The following is a 23,740-nucleotide window of genomic DNA, read 5'->3' as shown; positions in this document are numbered from 1 at the left end:
GCAAACTCGGGCGGCAGGCGGCCCTTGTTCATCACCTCTATCCTCCTAGAGTACTATGATGCAGAGCTCCTCCACCCCACCACAGCCTGCCTGGCCCTAGACCCCAATAAACCACACCGCTTTGGACTGGGTGTGTGTTTGGGGGGGTGGTGGCGACAAAGTGGTTTTGTTCCATGAATGCTTCTCTGGTGATCTTCGCATCTTTGCTCAAAAGATCTGCTCAAAAATTCCATAACACTCATTTAAAATAGCTCAGAATCTTTCTCCCCAGCCATTCCTGCCACATGCCTGTCCTTTTTGGCAGACTAACTTTTCTCTGTAGTCCTTATGGATTCATCTTTATCCAACATCCTGTCTAATTACATATTTGGTTTATCACTGTGTCTTCCCACTGAAATATAAGCTTTATGAAGGTATGGAGTTTTATGCGTTGTTTGCTGCTCTTGCTCTAAAGCTTAGAACAAAGCCTGGCCCATAACAGATTATTGATCAACATTATTTTATTTGTTTTTAAAGTGAATATACGTGTAGGTTTCACACATACTAGGACCTAGTGGTTCACCAGTTCCTAGACGAGTACCTTGACATAAAGGTCATTAGCTGCACAAGGAGAAAGACATAGTGAGTTTACATAAGCAACTGCACATTTTTTTTTTAAGATTTTATTTTTTGAGAGAGAGAGTTCACAATCGAGAGTAGGGAGAGGGAGCCCCAAATGGGGCTCTATCCCAGGACCCAGGGATCAGGACCTGAGCTGAAGGCAGATTCTTAACCAACTGAGCCACCCAGGGGCCCCAGCAACTGCAAATTTTAGATAAAGAACAGATTCCATGCATGAGCGGTTCTCTCACATAGTAATACAAAACTCTTATAGTCTCTTAATTTCCTATTTGATTGAGGTCATAGCTGGGGTTACTATGGATATATCTGCAAGAAGGAATCGTGTCATCCGTAGTACAGAAGAGGGAGTATTGAGAAAATAGGAACCATGACATCTGACATCTGGTATCAAAGACGTCACTGTCATCGGAAGCACTTACAACTGATGGAGTCGCTGCTGCTGGTGATGAGCCTTCTCGAGGTCCATTTCAACACTGAATTACTTAGAAAGAGTCACCAGTTTGGAGTCCACAAAACACTGAAAAGTGATTTATACTAAAATCTCTCACATAAGTGCCTGCAGATAAAATGCATTCAAATTTCATTCCGTGAGTATGTTACGGGCTCCAACTGTGTGCCAGGCACTGTGGTTAAATCCTGTGGAAGTGGTAATGAACAGGACACACAAATAATCCACATCTTGGAGCTTGAAGTCATGTGACATGGGAGTAATCATCTCCTAAAGACTGAATATTCCTTCTGTTGTTTATAATAATTGCATATTCTTATTATTGTTTATAAAGTTACACTTACGTTTATGAAAAATGGTAAATTGGTTTCCAGATTGCTTGGAAAGGACCACAAGGGATGTTTCCAAAATGATGGAAATGCTCTTTTTTTTTTTCAATCTCCTTACTGGTTATGGGTCTGTTCAGGCTTTCTATTTCTTCCTGGTTCAGTTGTGGTAGTTTATATGTTTCTAGGAATGCATCCATTTCTTCCAGATTGTCAAATTTATTGCTGTAGAATTGCTCATAGTATGTTCTTATAATAGTTTGTATTTCTTTGGTGTTAGTTGTGATCTCTCCTCTTTCATTCATGATTTTATTTATTTGGGTCCTTTCTCTTTTCTTTTTGATAAGTCGGGCCAGGGGTTTATCAATTTTATTAATTCTTTCAAAGAACCAGCTTCTAGTTTCGTTGATTTGTTCTATTGTTTTTTTGGTTTCTGATGGAAATGCTCTTAATCAGGATTTGATGGCAGTTACACTGATGAATACCTTTGTTAAAATTCACAGAACCAGGGCTCCTGGGTGGCTCAATGGCTTAATGTCCTCATGTCCCCTCTCATCCATTACTTGTGCAATGGAGAAGGCTACATCAGGCAGCCCAGCGTTGGCTTTCTAGCTCAGTATTGCACTTGGTAGGGTTGCTGGGGCTACTGCTAGGCTGCGGCCCTAGGCAGGGGGAGAGGCAGATAACGAGATGACCTGCTGCACTTCCAGCTGGCTGGAGAGGACCACTCCCACTTGGGATGACATTGGGCCTCCCCTGCAAAGAGTGTACTGTCCTCCAAGCAAAGCAGTCACACACAGATGGCCATGGGTGGAATTGTTTGCCCAAGAAATTTCTGGCCTTTCCCTTTCCCTTAACTGCATCAGGGAAGAATCCTTATCTCTGGCTTGGTTTCCACATGAGGTTTTTTTTTGAGGAAGGGGACTGGGACAAGAAATTTGTCATGTAGTTAAATAGGCAAGAGATCTTATTAATCCAGTTTTGTTTGAAAGTTGCTTGTCCAACTGAGCCTTCAGCTCAGGTCATGGTCCTAGGGTCCTGGGATCGAGCCCCACATCAGGCTCTCTGCTCGACAGGGAGCCTGCTTCCTCCTCTCTCTCTGCCTATCTCCTCTGCCTACTTGTAATCTCTATCTGTCAAATAAATAAAAATCTTTAAAAAATATTTTAAAATTCACAGAACTGTGCACTTAAAATATGGGCATTTTATTTTATGTATATTAACTTGATCAAAGATACAAAAAGTACATATTCTTTATTTTTTTCCAAATTATAAACATAGCACGTTCTTGTGGAAAATTGGAAAAAGAAAATCCACCTGTAAAATAGTAAATCTACGTGATTAATAAGCTTTGGGATTTGACTTAGATTAAAAAATAAAGATCTATAAGATCTTAATAATAAGGGTAAACTGCTGAGGTTTTTATAATTCACAGATAATCCATATAATCCCTAATTTTTCAACATTTGTAAATTAAAAATAATCTTTAGGGGCACCTGGGTGGCTAAATTGGTTAAGCATCTGCCTTCAGCTGAGGTCACAATCCCAGGGTCCTGGGATAGAACCCTGCATCAGGCTCCCTGCTCAGTGGGGAGCCTGCTTCTCCCTCTCCCTCTGCCTCCTTCTCCCCCTGCTTGTCCTCTCTCACATGCTCTCTCTCTGTTAAATAATTAAATAAAATCTAAAAAAGAAATAAAAATAATAATCTTTGTCTTTTAATTACAAAAGTGATTAATGTTCATTTATAGGAAATTTGGAAAACACAAAGAGATAGTCATCGAAGAGCTAATGATCATTTGGTATATTCTTTTGTAACCCTTTTTCTGTGATACATTTGTACATAAAGTCATACCTACCTGTACTTTTGTATCTTGCTTTTATTTTTATTACCAAAACACAGGCATCTCCCTGTATAATTCAAAACCATTTGGAGAAATGATTTAACATGTGTATAGAATTTTCAGTAGTATTGAGGGAGGAGGTGGAGAGAGATGTTTAGAACCAGCTACATTTATTCGTGAATTCCAGCTCAGGCAATAACTGGCCTTTGATCTAGATTAATCTTTTTAATTCTGTTCAGGTGTGTAAAAGATATAAGCCATGTAAAATAAGATAACAATATCTTCTTTGCAGTGCACTTCCTATCTTTTTATAAAATATGTTTACGCCGTCTAGCACTGTGCTACATACCTAGCATATACTCCAAAAAAATGATTATATAGTCCACATAACTATTTTTTCTACTGTAACTAGCTTGACCATATTCTTAGACAATAGTGTTACCGAAATTTTTTCTCTGCTTTAACAAAGTCTACTTGAAATAATTTGTTTTTCTGATTATTCACAGCCTAGATTTCTACAAGTATCATTTTAGCCATTGATAAATAATATCACATATATCATTCTATGCATATAATTAGACCTACCACAATTGCTTTTATATTATAGCCTTCTAGTTCTTAAATTCTTAATTTTAATTATTCTTTATTTATTAGAACTGAAACTTTGATAATTTTTAAATAACATTAATTGTGAATATTTTTTCAGAACACTTGCATATCTGAAAATATTTCTTTTGCCTTCACATTTTAACTAGAATTCAGCTGTCTTTTTAACTAGAATTTTGCCAGTTACCCTCAAAACTCCTTAGAAGTTTTACTTTTCTTTAAGTAACTTCTGTTTATATAATTACAAAGAAATTTAAGTCAGCTGAGTTTTTTCAATTACTTTTTACATGCTTTTACTTTCTGAGAGACTAGTATATGTATCTTTTTCTTTTTCTTTTTTTTTAAGATTTTATTTATTTATTTGACAGACAGACAGAGATCACAAGTAGGCAGAGAGAGAGAGGGAAGCAGGCTCCCCACCAAGCAGAGAACCCGATGCAGGGCTCAATCCCAGGACCCTGAGATCAAGACCTGAGCCAAAGGCAGAGGCTTAACCCACTGAGCCACCCAGGTACCCCTGTATCTTTTTCTTAAAACACACCAAATCATATTTGAGATGTAGAATTTTATCTGTTTGTACTACCAGGATAGGGATTATTGCTTCTGTGGATTTCTAAGTTTATAGTCCAGGAATAAGTATTATCTACTATAATGACTATTATTTTAATTATATTCTTCACATCTATAATATTTACATTATATGTTTTTTAATACATTCATTTATTTGTCCTTCTTCATGGTCTTAAAAATCTTCTCTTGTTTTACATCAATGCCATTTAAATGATGTTCTGAAATGCCGATTCGACGCTTCCTTACCAAAAATGCAGATTTTAAAGTCTGCTCTAGATTTTCTATTCTAGTTCTATTCTAATTTTTATTTTTAAAATTATTTCTAGATATATACTTTCCCCCTTCCAATTAATATTGCTATGTTTTTGTCTTAAGGAACATTTTCAAAAGTCCATTATTTTTAATGTATATATGTGGTGGGGGGATTTATCTATTTGTTTGATGTCTCTTGATCCCTATAAAAAGAAAGATGCTCTGTGGTCAGAGCATATTGCCAACATATGGTGCACCTGTCTTCTCCTTATCTTATAACCCTCTTAATTATTATTTTGGGAAGGGAATGGTGTAGCTCTCTCTCTCGAGTCTCAGCTCCAGGAGTCTGGCTATTGTGCCCAACTCAGCATAATTTCTATACATAATCAGGGTTGATTTAGTTGGCCTTGAGAAGTGGTACCCAAACTTGCCATCATCATATGTAGTGAGTAACAGGACACAAATTATTTTGTTTTGTTTTCCTTTTAAAAAAATACAACATGCGAATCATAGTAAATCAAATCTCTGAGCCTCTGCCCTAACATTTCCAGCAACCAAATCTCTACTTCTCTCTGTGTTTGCCTTTACCCATAAACACTGTCCTGGCTAAGAAGCAGTTTGCCACTCCCACTCTTCTTACTCTTCTGCCTGTGAATGTTTAAAGGAAAAGAAGGTATTGGTAGTGGGCCCTGAGTGAGAGAAATTAAAGGATGTGGCTATTTCAGAAAACCATGTTCATGGAAGGAAGAGAAGATGGCCAGTTTTCCAATTATGCAAAGCTGTGTATACACTTTCTTAAGGAAAGGGCAGCATATTGTAGCTATCTGTACCAGGCAAATTATGCATTTTCAGTAAAGAAGGTAGCACAAACATAAACCATAATTTTTCCCTCATTTCAGTTCTCAGTTCACTTAGTGAAACACTGAACTTCTGCTGATTTCTGTTATATGAAATTTCAATGCTATTATAAACTGTCATTATTCAAATTAAAATTAGAATTTCAATAGAAAATTGGAAAGTGGCAGATTCAGTCATCCTAACTAGTCAATGTCTCAGTGAAATCCTCATGATTAAAAAATATATGCCAGTGTGTACAAATTAAAGTTTTTTCATAGATATTCCTTACTAGTGGTTCTCTAAAGGTAAAATAAAATCACTAAAGCTATGTTGTTTTATATTTTCCTTATAGGGGAAATTCAATTTGCTTAAAGATATTCAGTAAAAGAGCATAATCAAAGTTCTGCACTTATCTTCCATCATTTTCCCTCAACAACCTCTGGTGTCCTCTACTAGATAATTGACACAGCCACTGGTGTTAAAGAAAAAAAAGTAATATAAGCATTTGCTGTTCTAGTCCCGATTCTTAGAAGACTGTCACAAACCAACATATTTATTTCAACAAGACAAAATGTGGTAGGAGAAAATAGATTTTTTCAAAATATCTTTTTTTAATTTTATATATAGTTTCTAAGTTGGCATGTTAGTCACGTTATAAAATAAGATACCCAAAGAACATATATTTTGTTTTTGGTAAAAAATTCTCCTTCTGTGAACTTTCCTCCTAGTTCAATTTTCTAATACTTTATAGATGTCCACTAATTCTTCTTCAAATTCTAATGTTTGCTGAGACAAATGGGAACATTATCTCATAGTATCTGTTGTATTTCCATTTCTTCTGAACTGTTCAATTTCATTTTTGTCTCATGCCCACTTATTTTAACTATAATGCTAAGCTGATAAGCAGCTATTCATTTTATATAGCTACAAACCAATTCTTTTAACACTTATATGCACCCAGTCATTCCCCATTTTATAATTGCACTATTTTTTTTTCCTCCTCTAAAGGGATCCATCCTGGAATCTGTCACCAATTTTGTAATTTTGAATGCAACTTTTCTCACATATGTTAATCCTCCTTTTTAAAATTATTTTGCTATTTTCTTTATTTCTTTGCCATTATTTCACTTGATATTTTGTGTTCCTTTGACTGAATGGGTTATTGGATTAAACAGTAACATACTTACATATACATACAATATACATGTATAGTAGTCTATCTATATATAGAAACACACACATGCGTTAGTCTTACTCTATAAATATATTAAACTTTAAAAAAATAGTTTATTAAAAAAATAAATTGTAATTTAGAATGATCAAATTCCATAATTTTTAAACTACTTCTTAGCAGGTTTTGCTCAAAATCACTCTTATTGTGGAGAATATTGCATAAGTAAAACATAGACTTCTTTTTGTCTAGGCCTTAAAATATTCTGATAAAATCAACCAACTGGTTATTTTTTAAATAATTGTTGTTTGAATGAATTAAACATTCTACCTCCAATTCAACCCAAGAATTTTAACCCCCAAATGTGTTTATGTGTAGAACCATACTCAAATTATGCAAAACTGAATAATTTATTACCTTGAAAGTAAATTTATATCTGGAAAAAATACCAGTCTAATTTTATATGTGTTTGAATGTTTCCAAGTGTCTAGTTATTAAGTAGTCATCTTTGGTCCTATAAAATGGTCTGAATACTACAGCGGTAACTCAGTCATGCTTTCATATCATGGCAAGTAATTTGATCTCTACTCATCTTCAGTGTTCTTTTTTTTTTTTTCTTAAATTTTTATGCTTAGTGGTTCCAGGATTACTAAATGTTGTGAAATTCCACATAGCAACAGCACTTTACAGTCTGCTAATTTCCTCCTTAGAAGAACTTGGGTGTCCATTAGTAAAAGTAAACTTAAATTGTATCTTTATCCAAAAGAAAGAAAAACAATCTGTTTGGTATACATTTGAAAATTATGATGACCTTCTTCTTTGATTTGAAATAATATATTGCCATTATAAAGTATATTTCCAATTTATGGTGTGTCTTTTTTTTTTCTTTGGGAATTTAAAAAACTTTCAATAATTTCGGCTTTGCGTGATTCCCCCAGAATTGTAGAGTATGACTGATAACTGCCTTTAGAATCCCTAATAGCTAAATTACAATTATTATGCAAAGTCCTACAATAGACAGTTATATGGATTATTAAATGACTTTGCCTTTTTTGCAAACTATAATCATTTTCCTTTATTAGCTGAAGGATTTCATAATTTAAGGAAGATGAGAAACCTATAAGTCACGCTTTCAAATAAGGAACATGGATATTGCAAACATTAAATTCCCCCATAAAAATGTTAAGGCATCATTAAACTAGGTTCAGATTAATACAATTCAGTCAACTCTAGATAGATATCTCCCATAATAAGCTGAAACAATACCTAGTGATCTAAGATGTAAAATATTTTACTACAGCCAATTTATAAACCTATAAAACATACAGATATCATTCAACCCCTTTATTAATAGTGCATGCCTTGTATTAAATCAAAACCATTTTAAAGGCCCCTCCCTTTTGGCATTCCCTTCCTCTTCTGTTGCCCCTCATTATGTGTTATCTCACTGAAGCTCATCCAAAGTGAATGACAGCATCCTTTTACTAGAAGCAGCATAGGCAATTCCCAGCCTAGTGATACAGTTTAACTATCTCCAAGATTTATAGACACACTTGCTATCCTCAACCTACAATATTCTATGGTCTAATGTTGATGTATTTGTTTCTCTGTAAGCAGATGTGGTTTTTTTTCACTTTGGAAAACTGTAATTTATTATTTTTTTAAGTTTTTGCAAGTTACCTTACATGTGAATTACATTCCCAAGAAAAAAACTAACAGTGGGAAAACCGGATTCTGGACTGTTTTGAAGCTGTTTGGAAGAATCCATTTTCACCATTTTTCCCCAAGAAAAAAGCCAAATCTTTTGTATGATCTGAATTACCAAAAGTTTTAATAAGTTGTCTGTTCTGATGATCCATTATTGTGTAACAACCTGAAAGCAATGGTTTAACAAAACCCAAACAATGACGATATTAATTATTCTCACAAATCTGCAGTTGGGCCTGAATTCTGTGGGCTAACTCATCTCTGCTCTATTCGGCATCAGCTAACCCAAGGTTAGAGGCTAGAATCACCTGAAGATTTGCTCATATGCTGGGTGGCTGTGTGGTTACTAATCCCAGGGGTATCTCCAGTCAGATGCCTGTAGGGCAGCCTGATTCAGACTTGTTGACTCGTGGCTCCCAAAGCTGAGTCCCAGGGAGGCACAGATGGGACAGCTGAGAACAGTTGACAAAGGAACAGATGGGAGCTCTAGCACCTTTCCCAACCTGGTCTCCTAAGTCCTACCCATTACTTCCACCTTATTATGTTTGTTAAAAGAGAGTCAACAAGGGTGATCCATAATCATGGAGAGGGGAATTGGACTTAACCTGTTGATAGAAGTGTCAAAAAATGCGTGAACATGTTTTAAAACTGTCACAGCATAAATGGGGGAATTAATCCAGTACTTTTAAGTATCACTCTGGAAAATAATCAAGTGTGCATTTCTTTTTTTTTTTTTTTTAAGATTTTTTATTTATTTACTTGACAGACAGAGATCACAAGTAGGCAGAGAGGCAGGCAGAGAGAGAGAGGAGGAAGCAGGCTCCCTGCTGAGCAGAGAGCCCGATGTGGGGCTCGATTCCAGTATCCTGGGATCACGACCTGAGCTGAAGGCAGAGGCTTTAGTCCACTGAGCCACGCAGGTGCTCCCAAGTGTGCATTTCTGAAGTTGCTTCACAGAAACCGCACTTAAAATGTAAATTTTTTCAATGTAAAACTGTTTTATTCCACGTTGAGGAAAGTTGAGAAGTAAAGTTGTAATATGATAGTTTAATATGCATATATATAGTAAAATGGATACCAAAATCAAACTGCAATCAAGTTAATTAGCACATCACCTCACATAGTTATCTTTTGTGTGCCTGTGTGCGAGTGTGAGAATGTCTGTCTGCATTACTCTGTTCCATTGACTCATAACAAGATGTGTCATCCCAAGTCATCCTGACAAAAAAACAAGGTATAATAAGTGAAATTTTAAAATATATACAAATATTAGTATCCTTAACAGAGGAATTTTGAAATCTGACTCATCACAGACACATATGCATGGATTAAGCTATTAAAGAATTTTCATGCCATTTTGACATTAGAGTTCTTACATATAACATTCATTAATGGGTTGTTTTTCACACAAAATCATCCTAAAAGAACATTTCTTAAACCGGGAAAATAATTTTAAAGAATGAAGTCCAAATCTCTAAAACTGAGATTACCCAAAAGAATAAGGAGAAAAAAAATAAAACAAAAACATTAAGGCCTAATGGTTAAACTGATATGTATATATTGACATAAAGCCATTGAATATTGAGGCTATAAAAGATTAACAAAATCCCTGTAAATAATTGACCAAATATATTGTATCACTGAATTTACTAAATAACATTACACAGTAAAAACTTTATTTCTTGCGGCACCTGGGTGGCTCAGTCATTAAGTGTCTGACTTTGACTTAGGTCATGATTCCAGGATCGTGGGATCGAGCCCTGCATCGGGCTACCTGATCAGTGGGAAGCCTGCTTCTCCCTCTCCCACTCCCCCTGCTAGTGTTCCTGTTCTCGCTGTGTCTCTCTCTGTCAAATAAATAAATAAAATCTTTGAAAAAAAAAAAAAAAGCTTATTTCTCATTGACATAGCAATCAAATCTGAATGTTCCGAATTGATAGAAAGCTTTCCAAAGCTTGAGATATAAGTGCAAGCAATAAGAGGACTGGGCCTCGTTACAGGGAGGTTACCAAGAAATTCACTGTCCCATTTGCCAGAGTTTTGAGGTGTATACTTGGTTATCTACCCTTTGTATGTTAGAAAAGGTGGCGCATGGTACAGATTTCTATGCAGCCATCAGCGGTTTTGCCAGTTGGTCTGAGATCAGTGTAAAGTAAAAGTGGAAGACAGTGACAAGAAAAACTAGAGAAAAATTATATGAATGGATCTCCTAGAGAGAGCATAAAATGGACATATATTTGTGTATCGTGCTACTGCCCATCAGAGAGCATCCACCGATGAGAACTCACTTTGCAACCAAGTGGACAGAATGACCTGTCCTGCAGATATCAACCTGCCTCTTTTCTTGGCCATCCCTGTGCTTACAAAATGGATCCAGGATAGTAGTGGTCACAGTGGCATTCCACAGATGGAAGAGATGCCTGGGCTTATAATATGGGCTTTGCCTCTATATAGCTGATTGAGCACATTACTTCTAAATTTCCAACGAGCCAGTGTTAGAAACGGAGCCTCTACCCTGGACATAGCATCACTTCTTTGGGGGTGATTGGGTGGATAACAGGAACCTAGTTAAATGCTGGCACTCTGATTCTACTCTTCCAGGATTCTATCACCTGCACTGATACGGAGGAGCACAGTTCGATGGCAGCATCCCCACTGCCAATTCTGACCTGTAAGCACAGCCACTGTTAAGCTTCTCAAAGTTGTCTGTGCCTCCTCGCTTCCTTAGTAATAAAAATGCCTCTGAATAGTCCCAAGCAACACAGCAAGATGGCAGGTTCTTGGGTCAACCTGCACCATATCAATTCTAACTCCCCTATCTTTATGAATGTTCTGAACTAGTTTGTATTCTACCACACGGTGTCTTATTATTTCCACTACTTTTACTCTAGTGTATCCAGGTCAGGCTCCTGGTATCAGTGAGCTCTCGGTATCACTCCTCCAACGCATAATCATGACTCATGGTAACACCACGTCAATGATTCTCCCCTTTGCAGCTGAATCTTCTGTACTACCCTCTACTCAAGATTCTCTTTCACCTTTGCCCCCAGGGTCCTGCCAATACATGTTACCCAACATATGCACCATTGCTTGTGCTCCCAGTTTAACTTCTCAGAGACCTAACCTTAATTTATCAGTGATTTGGCTGAAGTTAGGTCTAGGACCATGACTTGAAATGGAAGAGGCTAACCGCAGTGGTACTAAAGTGCGGGGGAGTAAAAGGTTGATTTCTGAAGGAAACTGTACTCAAAGAAATCTGAGAAGGCCCAAATGTCTGTCTAATATGGTGTTGCTTTCAGGGCAATAAGGTCTTCAAGCTTATATATTTAGCAAACAGCATTTATTTTTTTCTTTCCCTGTGATGTATGGATCTCTATGTGAACTAAAATCAACTGCTCTTTTTCATATGAAAAGCTGTATAAGTTAATTTCTCTATGATAATTACCCTTCTTAGCAAAGAATACAAGGAGAGGCAGAATTTTTCATCATCAGACCAAATACAGACTACACCTACAGGCAAGGAATTTAAATCTTCAAGGCCTAAGCTATAGGCAAAATAAGTAGTATGGGTAATAAGTAATATCCAGATGTAAGCAATATCAAGGACTCACTGAATTCTTATAAAGGCATTTTCAAAATTAAATTCATGCATTTCTACTAAATTGTGAACTTCTACAAATTTATAAGTTCAGCACTATAACACATTAACTATATGAAATATAATTACATACTTCATTCAAAAGAATAAATAAAATAAAGGTCAACTGAGGCCTCTGGAATGGTAGTTTAATAACATTATTAAGCAGAGTTTATTTGGCAAGGCAAATCGGATAGCAATGCATCAATAAGTTATAGCGAATGCTATTCTGTGTCATAGAGAAAAAGGTTTCATGTGAAGCAGAGTATATAGACACAAACAACCAAAAAGGCAAACTGTGTATCTGAAAACAAAGCTATGGCTTATGTTCGGCCATTTCACTTCTCTAAGAGAATTATTTAAAAAAAAAAAAAAAAACCTGCATACAAAGGATAAATTTCATGATCATGTGAATATTTGAAACTCTCTGATATAATAAATCCCCTAGGATAACACATCTGCTAAACAGATTTCCGTCTCTTTCCAAATACATTATTGATCAATTTAGCCATTGATTTAGATCCACTGGGTCTTCTCTTTTCTTTGAGTTTGAAGTTTGTCAGGATGTCCTTGATAATCCTGATAAACATCGTTTCTACCTCCAGAGACTGCTCTGCTGCAGACAATTCACAGAACTGGCATCGGTTATCCAATGCCAGCTTCTGCCCTTCTTCCCAGCCAACCTCTCGTACATGACAGAGATCTTGCTTGTTACCAACCAAAAGCACGGCTGATTCCACAGCTCTGAAATACAGAACACAATTCTGGCAAGATTATTTTGCATCTTTTTTTTCTCATTAAGTGTATATCAAAATGAATTACGGACCAAAAAAAAAAAAAAAAAACCCCATATAGATAGATAGAGAGTGTGTGTGTGTGTGCACACGCACACATGAGTTTGTGTTCCATACAGTCTTATATATGTCAATGACACATATCCACACTTACTTGCAAAAATTATTTTAGATAGAACGTAGTGTGTGACACAGAAGCGGCAAGACTCTTAAAGCATAGTATCTGCACTGATATAAACCTATTCTTGAATTATGGATCTGTTTAGTAATAAGGCATGATTGTTACTCTTCCCACTTTCAATTTTCCTATATGTAAAACAATGGTAAAATAACACTCATTACACAGAATTCTCATAGAGATTAAATTAAATGATGGATGTAAAAATACCTAGCACGGTGACAGGCAACAAAAGATGCTTACCAAGTATTATTTTTCATTTCCTTATCAATTGAAAGAGAAGGACTAACTAATGTCTCTTTGCTGAATAATTATTGTAATTTAACAATTTAGATATGATTTCCCCAGAGAAAATACTACTCAATACTCACTGCTGTTTGTTCTTTGTTAATATCCATTATACCATACTCTAGAGAAAAATGTTATGGTCTCAGGACTTTGTAGAATTTTTCTATTTATTTAAGCAATACATTTCTTTGTTAAGATAATGTCTTCAGCAAATATCAATGTATTCTCCTTGGTTATAGTGACACATTTCTAAAACAGAATTTCATTTGAAGGCTATAGTAAGACAACTAGTCCTCAAATGCCATGGAACTCTGCCAAGTTATCCACTTGAGGGGAAGTATGGACAAATGCAGTATTCAGCTCTATCTGAAGAGATACTGTCTTTATATTCTGCTCAAAGCTGGCTTCATTCACATGATGATGTGAGTGGTGAGGGGGAAAAAAAGCACAGTATGTAGACTTTTCAGAGTATTAATATCTTTTTCTGTGTAATTCAGAAAATTATGGTAAAGGATTAATGGGAAAGAGTAAGTGAAATATTTTGAAGACCGAGTCACAAATATCAGATGCAATTAACAAAAAAAAAAACGTAACATATTTTGCTATTCTAGTCTATCTACAGACTGAGAACCGGAAATGCTGAAAAATACTTAGTACATTAATAAAATTGCCTGGAAAGTATCAAGTATAGGTGTTTTCACTTTTATGTTTTTGATTATTCTTAAGTGATTCTTTTGATTTGGAGGAATAGCAAAAGAAGTTTATTACTATAACTTATCTAAATCATGCTACTTAAATGAGGTATTTAATGTTTAAAACAATGGAGTTCAAAAATATCTGTATTATTAAAGGAAATCAGAGCTGTGAGGTATGTTAGTAAAATCACATCCTTTTCTTTACCATGTTTCTACCAGTTTTATAATCAGAAAAATTATGTCTAGAGATTAAAGTGGTTTTCCTAAGGTCAATCAGATATAAACAAGAATATATGCTGATTGACTCCAGGAAATACCCTTGATCAATTATTATCCATGTTTTCTTGATAGGGGGCATTAAAATAGATATAAAACACATATACACATTTTCAGAACTAATACTGTGTTTCTTGATTCTCAGATTAGAATGTCATTTCAGACTCTCAGGGCAAATCTGATCCAGAGCACAAAGAATCTATTGTAGCAGCATCTTGAACAAACATCAATATTTTAAATGCAAAAGGCTAAAACAAAAAATAAGGAAAGCTAAGTGGGAAATTCATATGGTTAAACTTACACCTACTAATACAAGAAGGGTTTAAGAGACAGTTCTGTCTTCTTCAAGCTACTTGTGTCAAAACAATTACAATGGGAAATCATTGATCAGCTCTTTATTTTAGGAGGTGAAAGAAAAATGTATTCTCACACTTAGAAATTATAATGGTTTGACTCTTCAGTCTATTTTGCTTTGATAGATTGAACAACCCAATGACTAGGAATTGGATGCCAAATGTAATAAATTTGGATTTATTTAGTATCCTTAACATTTCTGTGGGAATGAAAAGAAAAGGTTGCAAAGTGAACTGTCTTGTATACAGAGGCCCAGGGTTTTGCAAGTGAGTGTCATGTTAACAATAGAATCTGTCTTGTAAAATAGCCATTTACTCAGAGCAAGTAACTGTTTATGTCAGCCAGGATATAAAGTATTCTCATCTTATTCCTTTTACTACATGTGTAACTCCTGTGGAATGGAAGGTGAGTTGTTCAGGGCTGTTAAATTTTGTAATTGGAAGGCTGTATTAAACTCTTCCTAATGATGCTTATAGCTATACGATGATTTACTCAAAAGAAAGGAGAGAGGAATGAAGAATATCTTACCTTTTACAATGACTAGTTTGTGGCTCCCGAATTCTGTAAATCAGTGCTTTTGCAAAAGCAAATGAGGACCTGTCACTGATGTCATACACAATAACAAACCCATCTGCCCAGTGCAGCTCACTTGTGAGGGAAAATTTTGCTTTCTGTGGCTGAAAACAAATCAAGCACATTGAAACTGGTAGTACAGTCCACCTGCATTTTACACCTTAGACAATTAATTAATGGAAAGCCCATTTCACCTAAAAGAGACATTAATAAGCCAAAGACTGATGATATTTTCTAAACTGTAGTTTCCTTCGTTCTCTCTTCCTTATCACCCTTTCTTTAATTAAAAGTGACTAAATGCTTAAAATAAAGAGAAAGTACAATAAGGTTTTATTATCTATCTCATGTGCAACTTTTCTTTAAGAAAATATCTTAAATTTTTTGAAAGTTGGATAAGCTGTAATAAGTGCCCTTTGAATTAATATTGTTAATATCGTTAATATTGATATTGTTAGAATATCATTTTGAAACGAGAAAATATTTTCTATCAGTATTAGCAAAGGGGTTATCTACTGATTTTTGATACTAGATTTAAATCAGAGGAAAAAAAAAAAACGGTAAGGTCTAGCTAAGAACATTAAAGGGATGTTTTACATAACTAAATGAATCTGTGTCCTGGAGTTGTTTTATTTATTTTTTTATATATTTTTTAAAGATTTTATTTATTTGACAGAGAGACACAGCGAGAGAAGGTACACAAGCAGGGGGTGGGAGAGGGAGAAGCAGGCCTCCTGCTGAGCAGGGAACCTGATGTAGGGTTAGATTCCAGGACCCTAGGACCAGGACCTGAGCCTAAGGCAGATGCTCCCGCTGAGCAGGCAGCTGAAGCCCAGGACCATGGGATTATGACCTGAGCCGAAGGCGGATGCTTGACCAACTGAGCCACCCAAGCGCCCCTAAACTATCAACTTCTAATAGCTATATTGTGAAATCCTAGAAATATAAATGCAGTCTGATATTGCTATTTGAAAGATATTTGTACTATGGTAATTTTTGTCAAAACTTTACAGAGAAGCTAGATAATGGAATTTATAATATTAAAAATAATCTCTTAAAACTTTAATTAAAATTGAGAATAAATTTCAGTTTTAAGATTGGCAACTTTATTTTCACTAACTCTTCTCCAATCTTCTTCAAATCATGATTGAAAAAATAAAATAAAAGCATATTTTGTTTTACTTACTTGAGAACAAGGATCGTATATTTCTAGATTCAGTTGCTTCCCTTCCAAATACAAATGCTTGCTATAGATAGATTCTGCAAAATATGCATATATTTGTTGCAGTATGGAAATACTCCAGAATAAAAAAAAAAAGGAACTCATATTTGAATCACAATCTTGCAAATGCGATTGGTTATCTTCTAATAGAATAGTACAGTGGCTTTTTTTTTTAATGTTAGTGGTCAAATACATGTATTTGTTTTATTTGTTCATATATATGTGTATATACATATGTGTGTGTGTACATATATATATATTTCTTACAAATAAACTTCACCACCATATCTTTTCAACTACATGCTATTGTGCTTATGAGTTATCTGTGTTTCTATCTAAGGTCAATGCATTCATTCTACACTAGTTACCAATTACTCTGATCTACTGAAAGATATGACCCCACCAATTTTACCTCTTTCTTCTGCATCATAAATTTTTCTTTACTACATCATTATTAACAGCTGAATTTCTAACAACAATCCTTTAGAACACCCAATCTCTTCAACAATTGCCCTATTTCTCTGTTGGCCTTTTAGTTACATATCCAGCCCCCCCACCCTGTGTCCAATTTCTCTCCCCCAAGTACTTTCAGTTATTCCAATCAGGCTTTAGCTCCAATAACTTAACTAAAACTGCTCTTATCAAAGTTATGGTTTCAGATTCAATGGGTAATTCTATATCTTGATCTTACGTGCCCTACTAGCATTAATACAGTCAATCACTCCTGCCTCTTTAAAAGGTTTCCTTCACATGGTTTTCAAAGCAACATATCTCCCTGTTTTTTTTTCTTTGTTCCTTGTTGATCGGTATTAATCTTTTTTATTTTTCCCCAACATATCTTCTCCCTCTCCAAACATGTGTCCAGTTTATGGATCTCTTTGCTATCTAGACTCCCTTGCTAATCTCATTCAGAGTTCTATAGAACAATTTTTGCTAAGGAACCCAATTTATACGGTACCTAGACCACTTCCTTGAACTTCAGATACAAACAACTCCTGCAATTGCACATCTCCCTTTAAACACCAAACAGACATCTCAACCTGAAACACTCAAAAATGAATCTCAGATCTCCCTAAAAAGACTGTATCTTCTACAGTTTTCCATTCATTAAATGACATATCCATAACTCCAGCTGATCGGGTTAAAAGCTTTAAGTCACCCTTGATCCTGTCTTTATATTACCTTCCATATTTATCCTATTAAAAATTCCTTTTTAAAATGAAATTGGACCATTTCCTTACACCACACACAAAAATAGACTCAAAATGGATGAAGGACCTCAATGTGCGAAAGGAATCCATCAAAATCCTTGAGGAGAACACAGGCAGCAACCTCTTCGACCTCAGCCGCATCAACATCTTCCTAGGAACAACACCAAAGGCAAGGGAAGCAAGGGCAAAAATGAACTATTGGGATTTCATCAAGATCAAAAGCTTTTGCACAGTAAAGGAAACAGTTAACAAAATCAAAAGACAACTGACAGAATGGGAGAAGATATTTGCAAACGACATATCATATAAAGGACTAGTGTCCAGAATCTATAAAGAACTTAGCAAACTCAACACCCAAAGAACAAATAATCCAATCAAGAAATGGACAGAGGACATGAACAGACATTTCTGCAAAGAAGACATCCAGATGGCCAACAGACACATGAAAAAGTGCTCCATATCACTCGGCATCAGGGAAATACAAATCAAAACCACAATGAGATATCACCTCACACCAGTCAGAATGGCTAAAATCAACAAGTCAGGAAATGACAGATGCTGGCGAGGATGCGGAGAAAGGGGAACCCTCCTACACTGTTGGTGGGAATGCAAGCTGGTGCAGCCACCCTGGACAACAGCATGGAGGTTCCTCAAAATGTTGAAAATAGAACTGCCCTATGACCCAGCAATTGCACTATTGGGTATTTACCCTAAAGATACAAATATAGTGATCCAAAGGGGCACGTGCACCCGAATGTTTATAGCAGCAATGTCCACAATAGCCAAACTATGGAAAGAACCTAGATGTCCATCAACAGATGAATGGATCAAGAAGATGTGGTATATATACACAATGGAATACTATGCAGCCATCAAAAGAAATGAAATCTTGCCATTTGCGACAACATGGATGGAACTAGAGCGTATCATGCTTAGTGAAATAAGTCAAGCAGAGAAAGACAACTATCATATGATCTCCCTGATATGAGGAAGTGGTGATGCAACATGGGGTCTTAAGTGGGTAGGAGAAGAATAAATGAAACAAGATGGGATTGGGAGGGAGACAAACCATAAGTGACTCTTAATCTCACAAAACAAACTGAGGGTTGCTGGGGGGAGGGGGGTTTGGGAGAAGGGGGTGGGATTATGGACATTGGGGAGGGTATGTGCTTTGGTGAGTGCTGTGAAGTGTGTAAACCTGGTGATTCACAGACCTGTACCCCTGGGGATAGAAATATATGTTTATAAAAAATAAAAAATTAAAAAAAATCCTTTTTATCCTATCTTTAAAGTCTATTTTGAATTTTTCTGTTCTCATCATCTCTATTGTTAGAATATCATTATATTTTGTTTAGATTATTACAAAACCCCTCCTATTTCATCTCTCTGCTTTACCCCTCTCTCATTCCCTTCTCATGCTTATTCTATTCTCAACATGGGAGCAAAAGGGAACCTTGTACCCAAATCATATCACTTGTCTGATCAACTCTCTCCAAATATCTCTTGGATAAAGCAAAGCCTTTAAAATGGCAAAGAATGGCCCTTATTGTCTAGTCCCCCACGATTTCTCTGGCTATTTCTCTTGAATTTTTCCCACCTAAGCTACACCATCTTCCATACCATACCTCAACTTTTTCAGAAATTTCCTGCCTCAGAATTTTGATAATTGTTCCTCCTGCCTGCACATAACCCCACAGATATCTTCATGGCTCAGTTTTCACCACCTTTATGTCTCTGTCCAAGTGTCACCTTCTCAGAGAAGTCTACCCTAACTACCCAATTTTAAATGGCCACATACCATACTAGTGCCAGTCCCCCATGCTGTTTTCTTTTTCTTCATAGCATTTATCATGTGACATAACTTAATTTTTTAAATTGACCCTCCCTTCTGGAATCTAAATATTATGGAGGCTTAGATAATTGTCTTTTTTTTGTTCTCTGCTATAGTTTCTCTACCTAGAAGAGTAACTGGGACATGGTAGGTGCTCAATAAATATTTGTTAAATGAACAAGGGACTACCTTTCTGTAACTTTTCCTCCAGGGTTTAATTTAAGACTTACTTCTCTTCAAAATGGTACACTGACAAAAATCGTGTCCCACTCTCGCAATGTAACCCATAGTTTAAAAGATGTAGCAAGCATTTGGGAAACTAACTTAAGTGGGTTAGGGATGAATATTAAAATCCTTCTAGGCTACATTTAATAAAATCTGTTATAGTTTAATTAAACCTTAAAGTACATTTTCAGTTCCTTTTAACTTCATAGGTTTACTACTGACTGTGAACCATAAAAGTTCCTTCTAGAAATTTAAAAACATCTACTCTCAATTTAAAAACTGCCAGCAGGGGTCACAAACTCTTAACATTTTAGAATTTTATTATTTTTCCCTTCTGGTCTTCACTTACAAGATGAGGTTATTTTTTCTGTTTTGTCCTTATGCAAGAATAACCTTTTGCTCATCTGATTACCTTTTCAAAATGTCTCAAAGTCTTATTTTTTTTAATGAAAATGTACCAGCCAAAATTGTATATACTTCATTTGTTTACATACCTTTATCTTATTAAAGATTAATGGGACATTTTGTTGTTGCTGCTGTTATTTTTAGGTGTGGTTTTATTTATGTTATATTTTGTTTTGTTTTGTTTTCTGGAACATTTTTTCATGCCTGACTCCTACTTTGTGAGATATATATATATATTTTTTAATATTTTATTTACTTATTTGACAGAGAGAGAGAAATCACAAGTAGGCAGGGAGGCAGGCAGAGAAAGAGGGGGAAGCAGGCTCCCTGCTGACCAGAAAGCCCGATGCAGGGCTCGAAGACAGGACCCTGAAATCATGACCTGAGCTGAAGGCAGAGACTTTAACCCACTGAGCCACTCAATATAACACCCTATTTTGTGTTATATTGACTGAGGTTTTTGACCTGAGAAGTGAAACAATAGGAATTTCTCTTTCTATGTATTTCTTTTTAAATCATTTTCCAAGCACTTTCCCTAACATATTCACAATGTTTTATTACTGAAATAGTATCTTAGATACATGTAGAAAGCAATACAATACTTTAAAGTTATTTTTTAAATTCTCTAGAAATGTTACCTCATGAATGGAGGCACTAAAAAATATTTTTTAGTGGAGGGAATTATTTCTCATGGAAAAATACACTTGCAATGATAACTTCCTATTACTCGAGGAATTATTAAACAAAAAAATCAAAATCATTCTCTTTTTTCCTAACTTTTTTTTTTTTTAAAGATTTTATTTCTTTATTTGATACAGAGAGAGAGATCACAAGTAGGCAGAGAGGCAGGCCGGGGGAGGCTAGGTGGGGAGCAGGCTCCCTGCTGACCAGAGAGCCCCATATGGGGCTCGATCCCAGGACCCTGAGATCATGACCTGAGCTGAAGGCAGAGGTTTAACGCACTTAGCCACCCAGGCGTCCCATCCCTTTTTCCCAATTCTCATGTTTGTTTGTTTTTAATAAATCTGTTGTTCTTGTTTAAAACGCAAAAACACTTTTCCCTCATGCCTTAAGTCGGGTGAGATATTAGTATCATTATATTGATTAATTGCTGAGCCAAAAATATACTCAAACTCTGGCAAAATTCCTCACTTTTATTAATGCCCCACTGTGGTATTTCCCATATGTCATGCTAATTCTGATCAAAATGAATTTAGAGCAGAGTTAGTAAAATGCTTCTAAGATTATATTAAGGTGTTCTGGCACCTGTTTTGAATTTTTCTGAAACTTAGATAAGCCACCCAGATAATTATGATATGATCTTTAATCAAGGCATAATTTTCCTGTTATTTTCACACAGTTTTACAATTAAAATAAGCTTTATTTTGTAGTTCTAGTACTTTTATAATTAATTTGTCCTTATCTTTCAACAGATGTTTATTTAATTTCAGAACTGTTTTATAGTTTACAAAATTATTCATACTCACATGCTTTACAATATTGGGGGAGGGGAATCTCAGTTTCAATGTTCTTCTAGTTCTAGCCTGAAACAAACAGCCTTTCTAATCCATCTCACTTAACATCAAGTTGGGTGAATTTTATCATATAAGAACATTCAATTCAAGTACCTATTTTGGCATTTCCAACCAGAACCTGTATAAATATGTTGCATAAAATTGCAACAATGGAAAATTCTATCAAAATGCTTCAGTGATCTTAATTGTGGCTTAATTAAAATGCTGACATTTTAAAGGTGAAAAAAAGTCTTGAGTGGTAACTTACCAAAATTAGAGGCATATTCTCCAATGAATCGCTTGGTAAGAAACCTTACTGTGAGGGCTGCAAAACAAACATGCTGGACTTAGGGGTTTTTTTCTGTTTTAGGGCACAGACAACTTAGCTATGTACATAAGGTTTTATCTTTCAGCTCAAAAATTACCAAGCATTAATGCATACCTTAAAGCTTTATTAAATTCTAGTCTAAATAATAGTCAGCAAGATTTTCACTGTACAACCATAAAGATTAAAAGACTAGAAAGAAAGTGATCTGCCAATTCAAAACACTATGTAATTAATTTATGAATGCGAACAGGTAAAGCAGCTTACTTTATGTAAGAGAGACAGAGTTCTCATTAAGTTTGAGACTCAAGAACTATAACATCTCTTTATATTCTTGATTGGATTAAATCTGGCTCCAAGGTGCTGCGTGCTAATAGTGACAAAGACAAGACCAAGCATTTATGGCTGGTTGTGAAGATACTGGGACTTCAAACTCCAGGACACCCAGAAAAGGACCTCTAGTGTCAGTTCATCTTGTTCCTGCTCCTGGGTCTGGCCAGGTGTATGGCTCAGGAAGTTCAGGTAGCTCTGTTGGTGGTGTCCTGACCATCATGATGGAACCAAAAACGAAATCCAGTGAAATAAAACAAATCCAGGGCTCCCAAAGACAGGGTACCTGTTGCTCAGTCCCCAGGCATCTATAAAGCCATGCCCATCCTTAGTTTTTTCACTCTAATAATGTTGCATTTAAAAAATAATTCAAGCCACTGGACAACAGTAAATGCCTGGGGGGCTCAGTTTGTTAAGCATCCGACTTCAGCTCAGGTCATGACCCGGGCTCCTGGGATTGAGCCTGGAGCCAGGCTCCACGCACAGCAGAGTCTGCTTAACTCTTTCCTTCTCCCTCTGCCCCTCCCTCTGCTCATGCTCTTTCTTTAATTAATTAATTAATTAAAAATCTTCTCAAAAATCCACAGATCTCCATGAACTTTCCTCCACCCTTAGTCTCAGAGCAGAAGAATCAGTTCAAGACCATTGTCTGGCTACTAGTGGATGTGAGGGCCATGTGTGGTGGAGTGACAAGTAGGGGGACAGTGATGGAGGGATTTACTATTATACCTGTGAATTTTAAAAAGGTATAAATTAACACATATCTTTCTCAAACTGTCTATAAATTCTATAAATACACAGTTAATTGTATTATTTACTCATAAAAATGAAAATTCCTAATGAAAAGTAATATGCATAATTATATAGCTGTATCTATCTATTAGGTCCATATATTTCTTTCTCTTTCTCCTCTCTGAACCATGATGCCATAGGAAACAACACCACTCACCAGATTTGCCTGTTCCTTCACCACCCAAGACAGCAAGTTTCACATCATTCATCTTGTCTTCCTGCTCCTGTCTTCTGGAGCTATACTGACTTGAGTCCAGCATGCGCTTTTTAAAGTACTTTTTATTAATGCTGCTATCATTTCTCTAAGGCCAACTCCGCCCCATAGTCCTATCATCCAATAATAACTATAAAAAATGTTTTCCTGGAGTCTTTTTAAACATTTTTAGCTAAGGAAAAAAAAAAAAAAACAACAACAACACTGCAGTTACTGTTTAGACTTAAAGTCTTCTTAAGTCAATAGTTAAGAATTTCTAGACTAAGCTAAGAAAGCTTAGCTCCCAATCCTCTATTTTTATGTACACAGAATCTTCCTTTCCTTAGGATGTAGAAAAATGATTTCATTAAGAAAGCTTTTAGATGATGAGTATACATTCCTGTAAATCTACTTAGATTGGATCAGTTTTGATTTTTCTATTAATACGTGAGCCTACAGCTTCTTGAGCTTCTTCTGTGAAAGACAAGGGGAGTAAGTTCACTCAGTCATGAAAATAAATG

The 23,740-nt window shown here is 35.7% G+C and overlaps 1 protein-coding gene across 2 annotated transcripts; it reads right to left on the bottom strand.

Moving 5' to 3' along the window:
• Window positions 1–12,156: 12,156 nt before the first annotated feature.
• RERGL (RERG like) lies at window positions 12,157–23,310 on the bottom strand. Of its 2 annotated transcripts, XM_059185942.1 has the most exons (5): window positions 23,184–23,310; window positions 21,848–21,904; window positions 16,358–16,431; window positions 15,130–15,278; window positions 12,157–12,760 (listed from the first exon to the last, which is right to left on the bottom strand). In XM_059185942.1, exons 1-5 carry the CDS (start codon window positions 23,284–23,286, stop codon window positions 12,478–12,480), a joined length of 666 nt encoding a protein of 221 aa, XP_059041925.1. In that variant the 5' UTR covers window positions 23,287–23,310; the 3' UTR covers window positions 12,157–12,477. The 2 variants fall into 2 exon arrangements, with proteins under 2 accessions (XP_059041925.1, XP_059041926.1); XM_059185943.1 differs by lacking the exon at window positions 21,848–21,904.
• Window positions 23,311–23,740: the final 430 nt, after the last annotated feature.

The sequence above is a fragment of the Mustela lutreola genome, chromosome 8, assembly GCF_030435805.1.
Source record: "Mustela lutreola isolate mMusLut2 chromosome 8, mMusLut2.pri, whole genome shotgun sequence".
In the NCBI taxonomy this organism is placed as follows: Eukaryota; Metazoa; Chordata; class Mammalia; order Carnivora; family Mustelidae; genus Mustela; species Mustela lutreola.
This window is presented reverse-complemented; position numbering and strand designations above follow the sequence as displayed.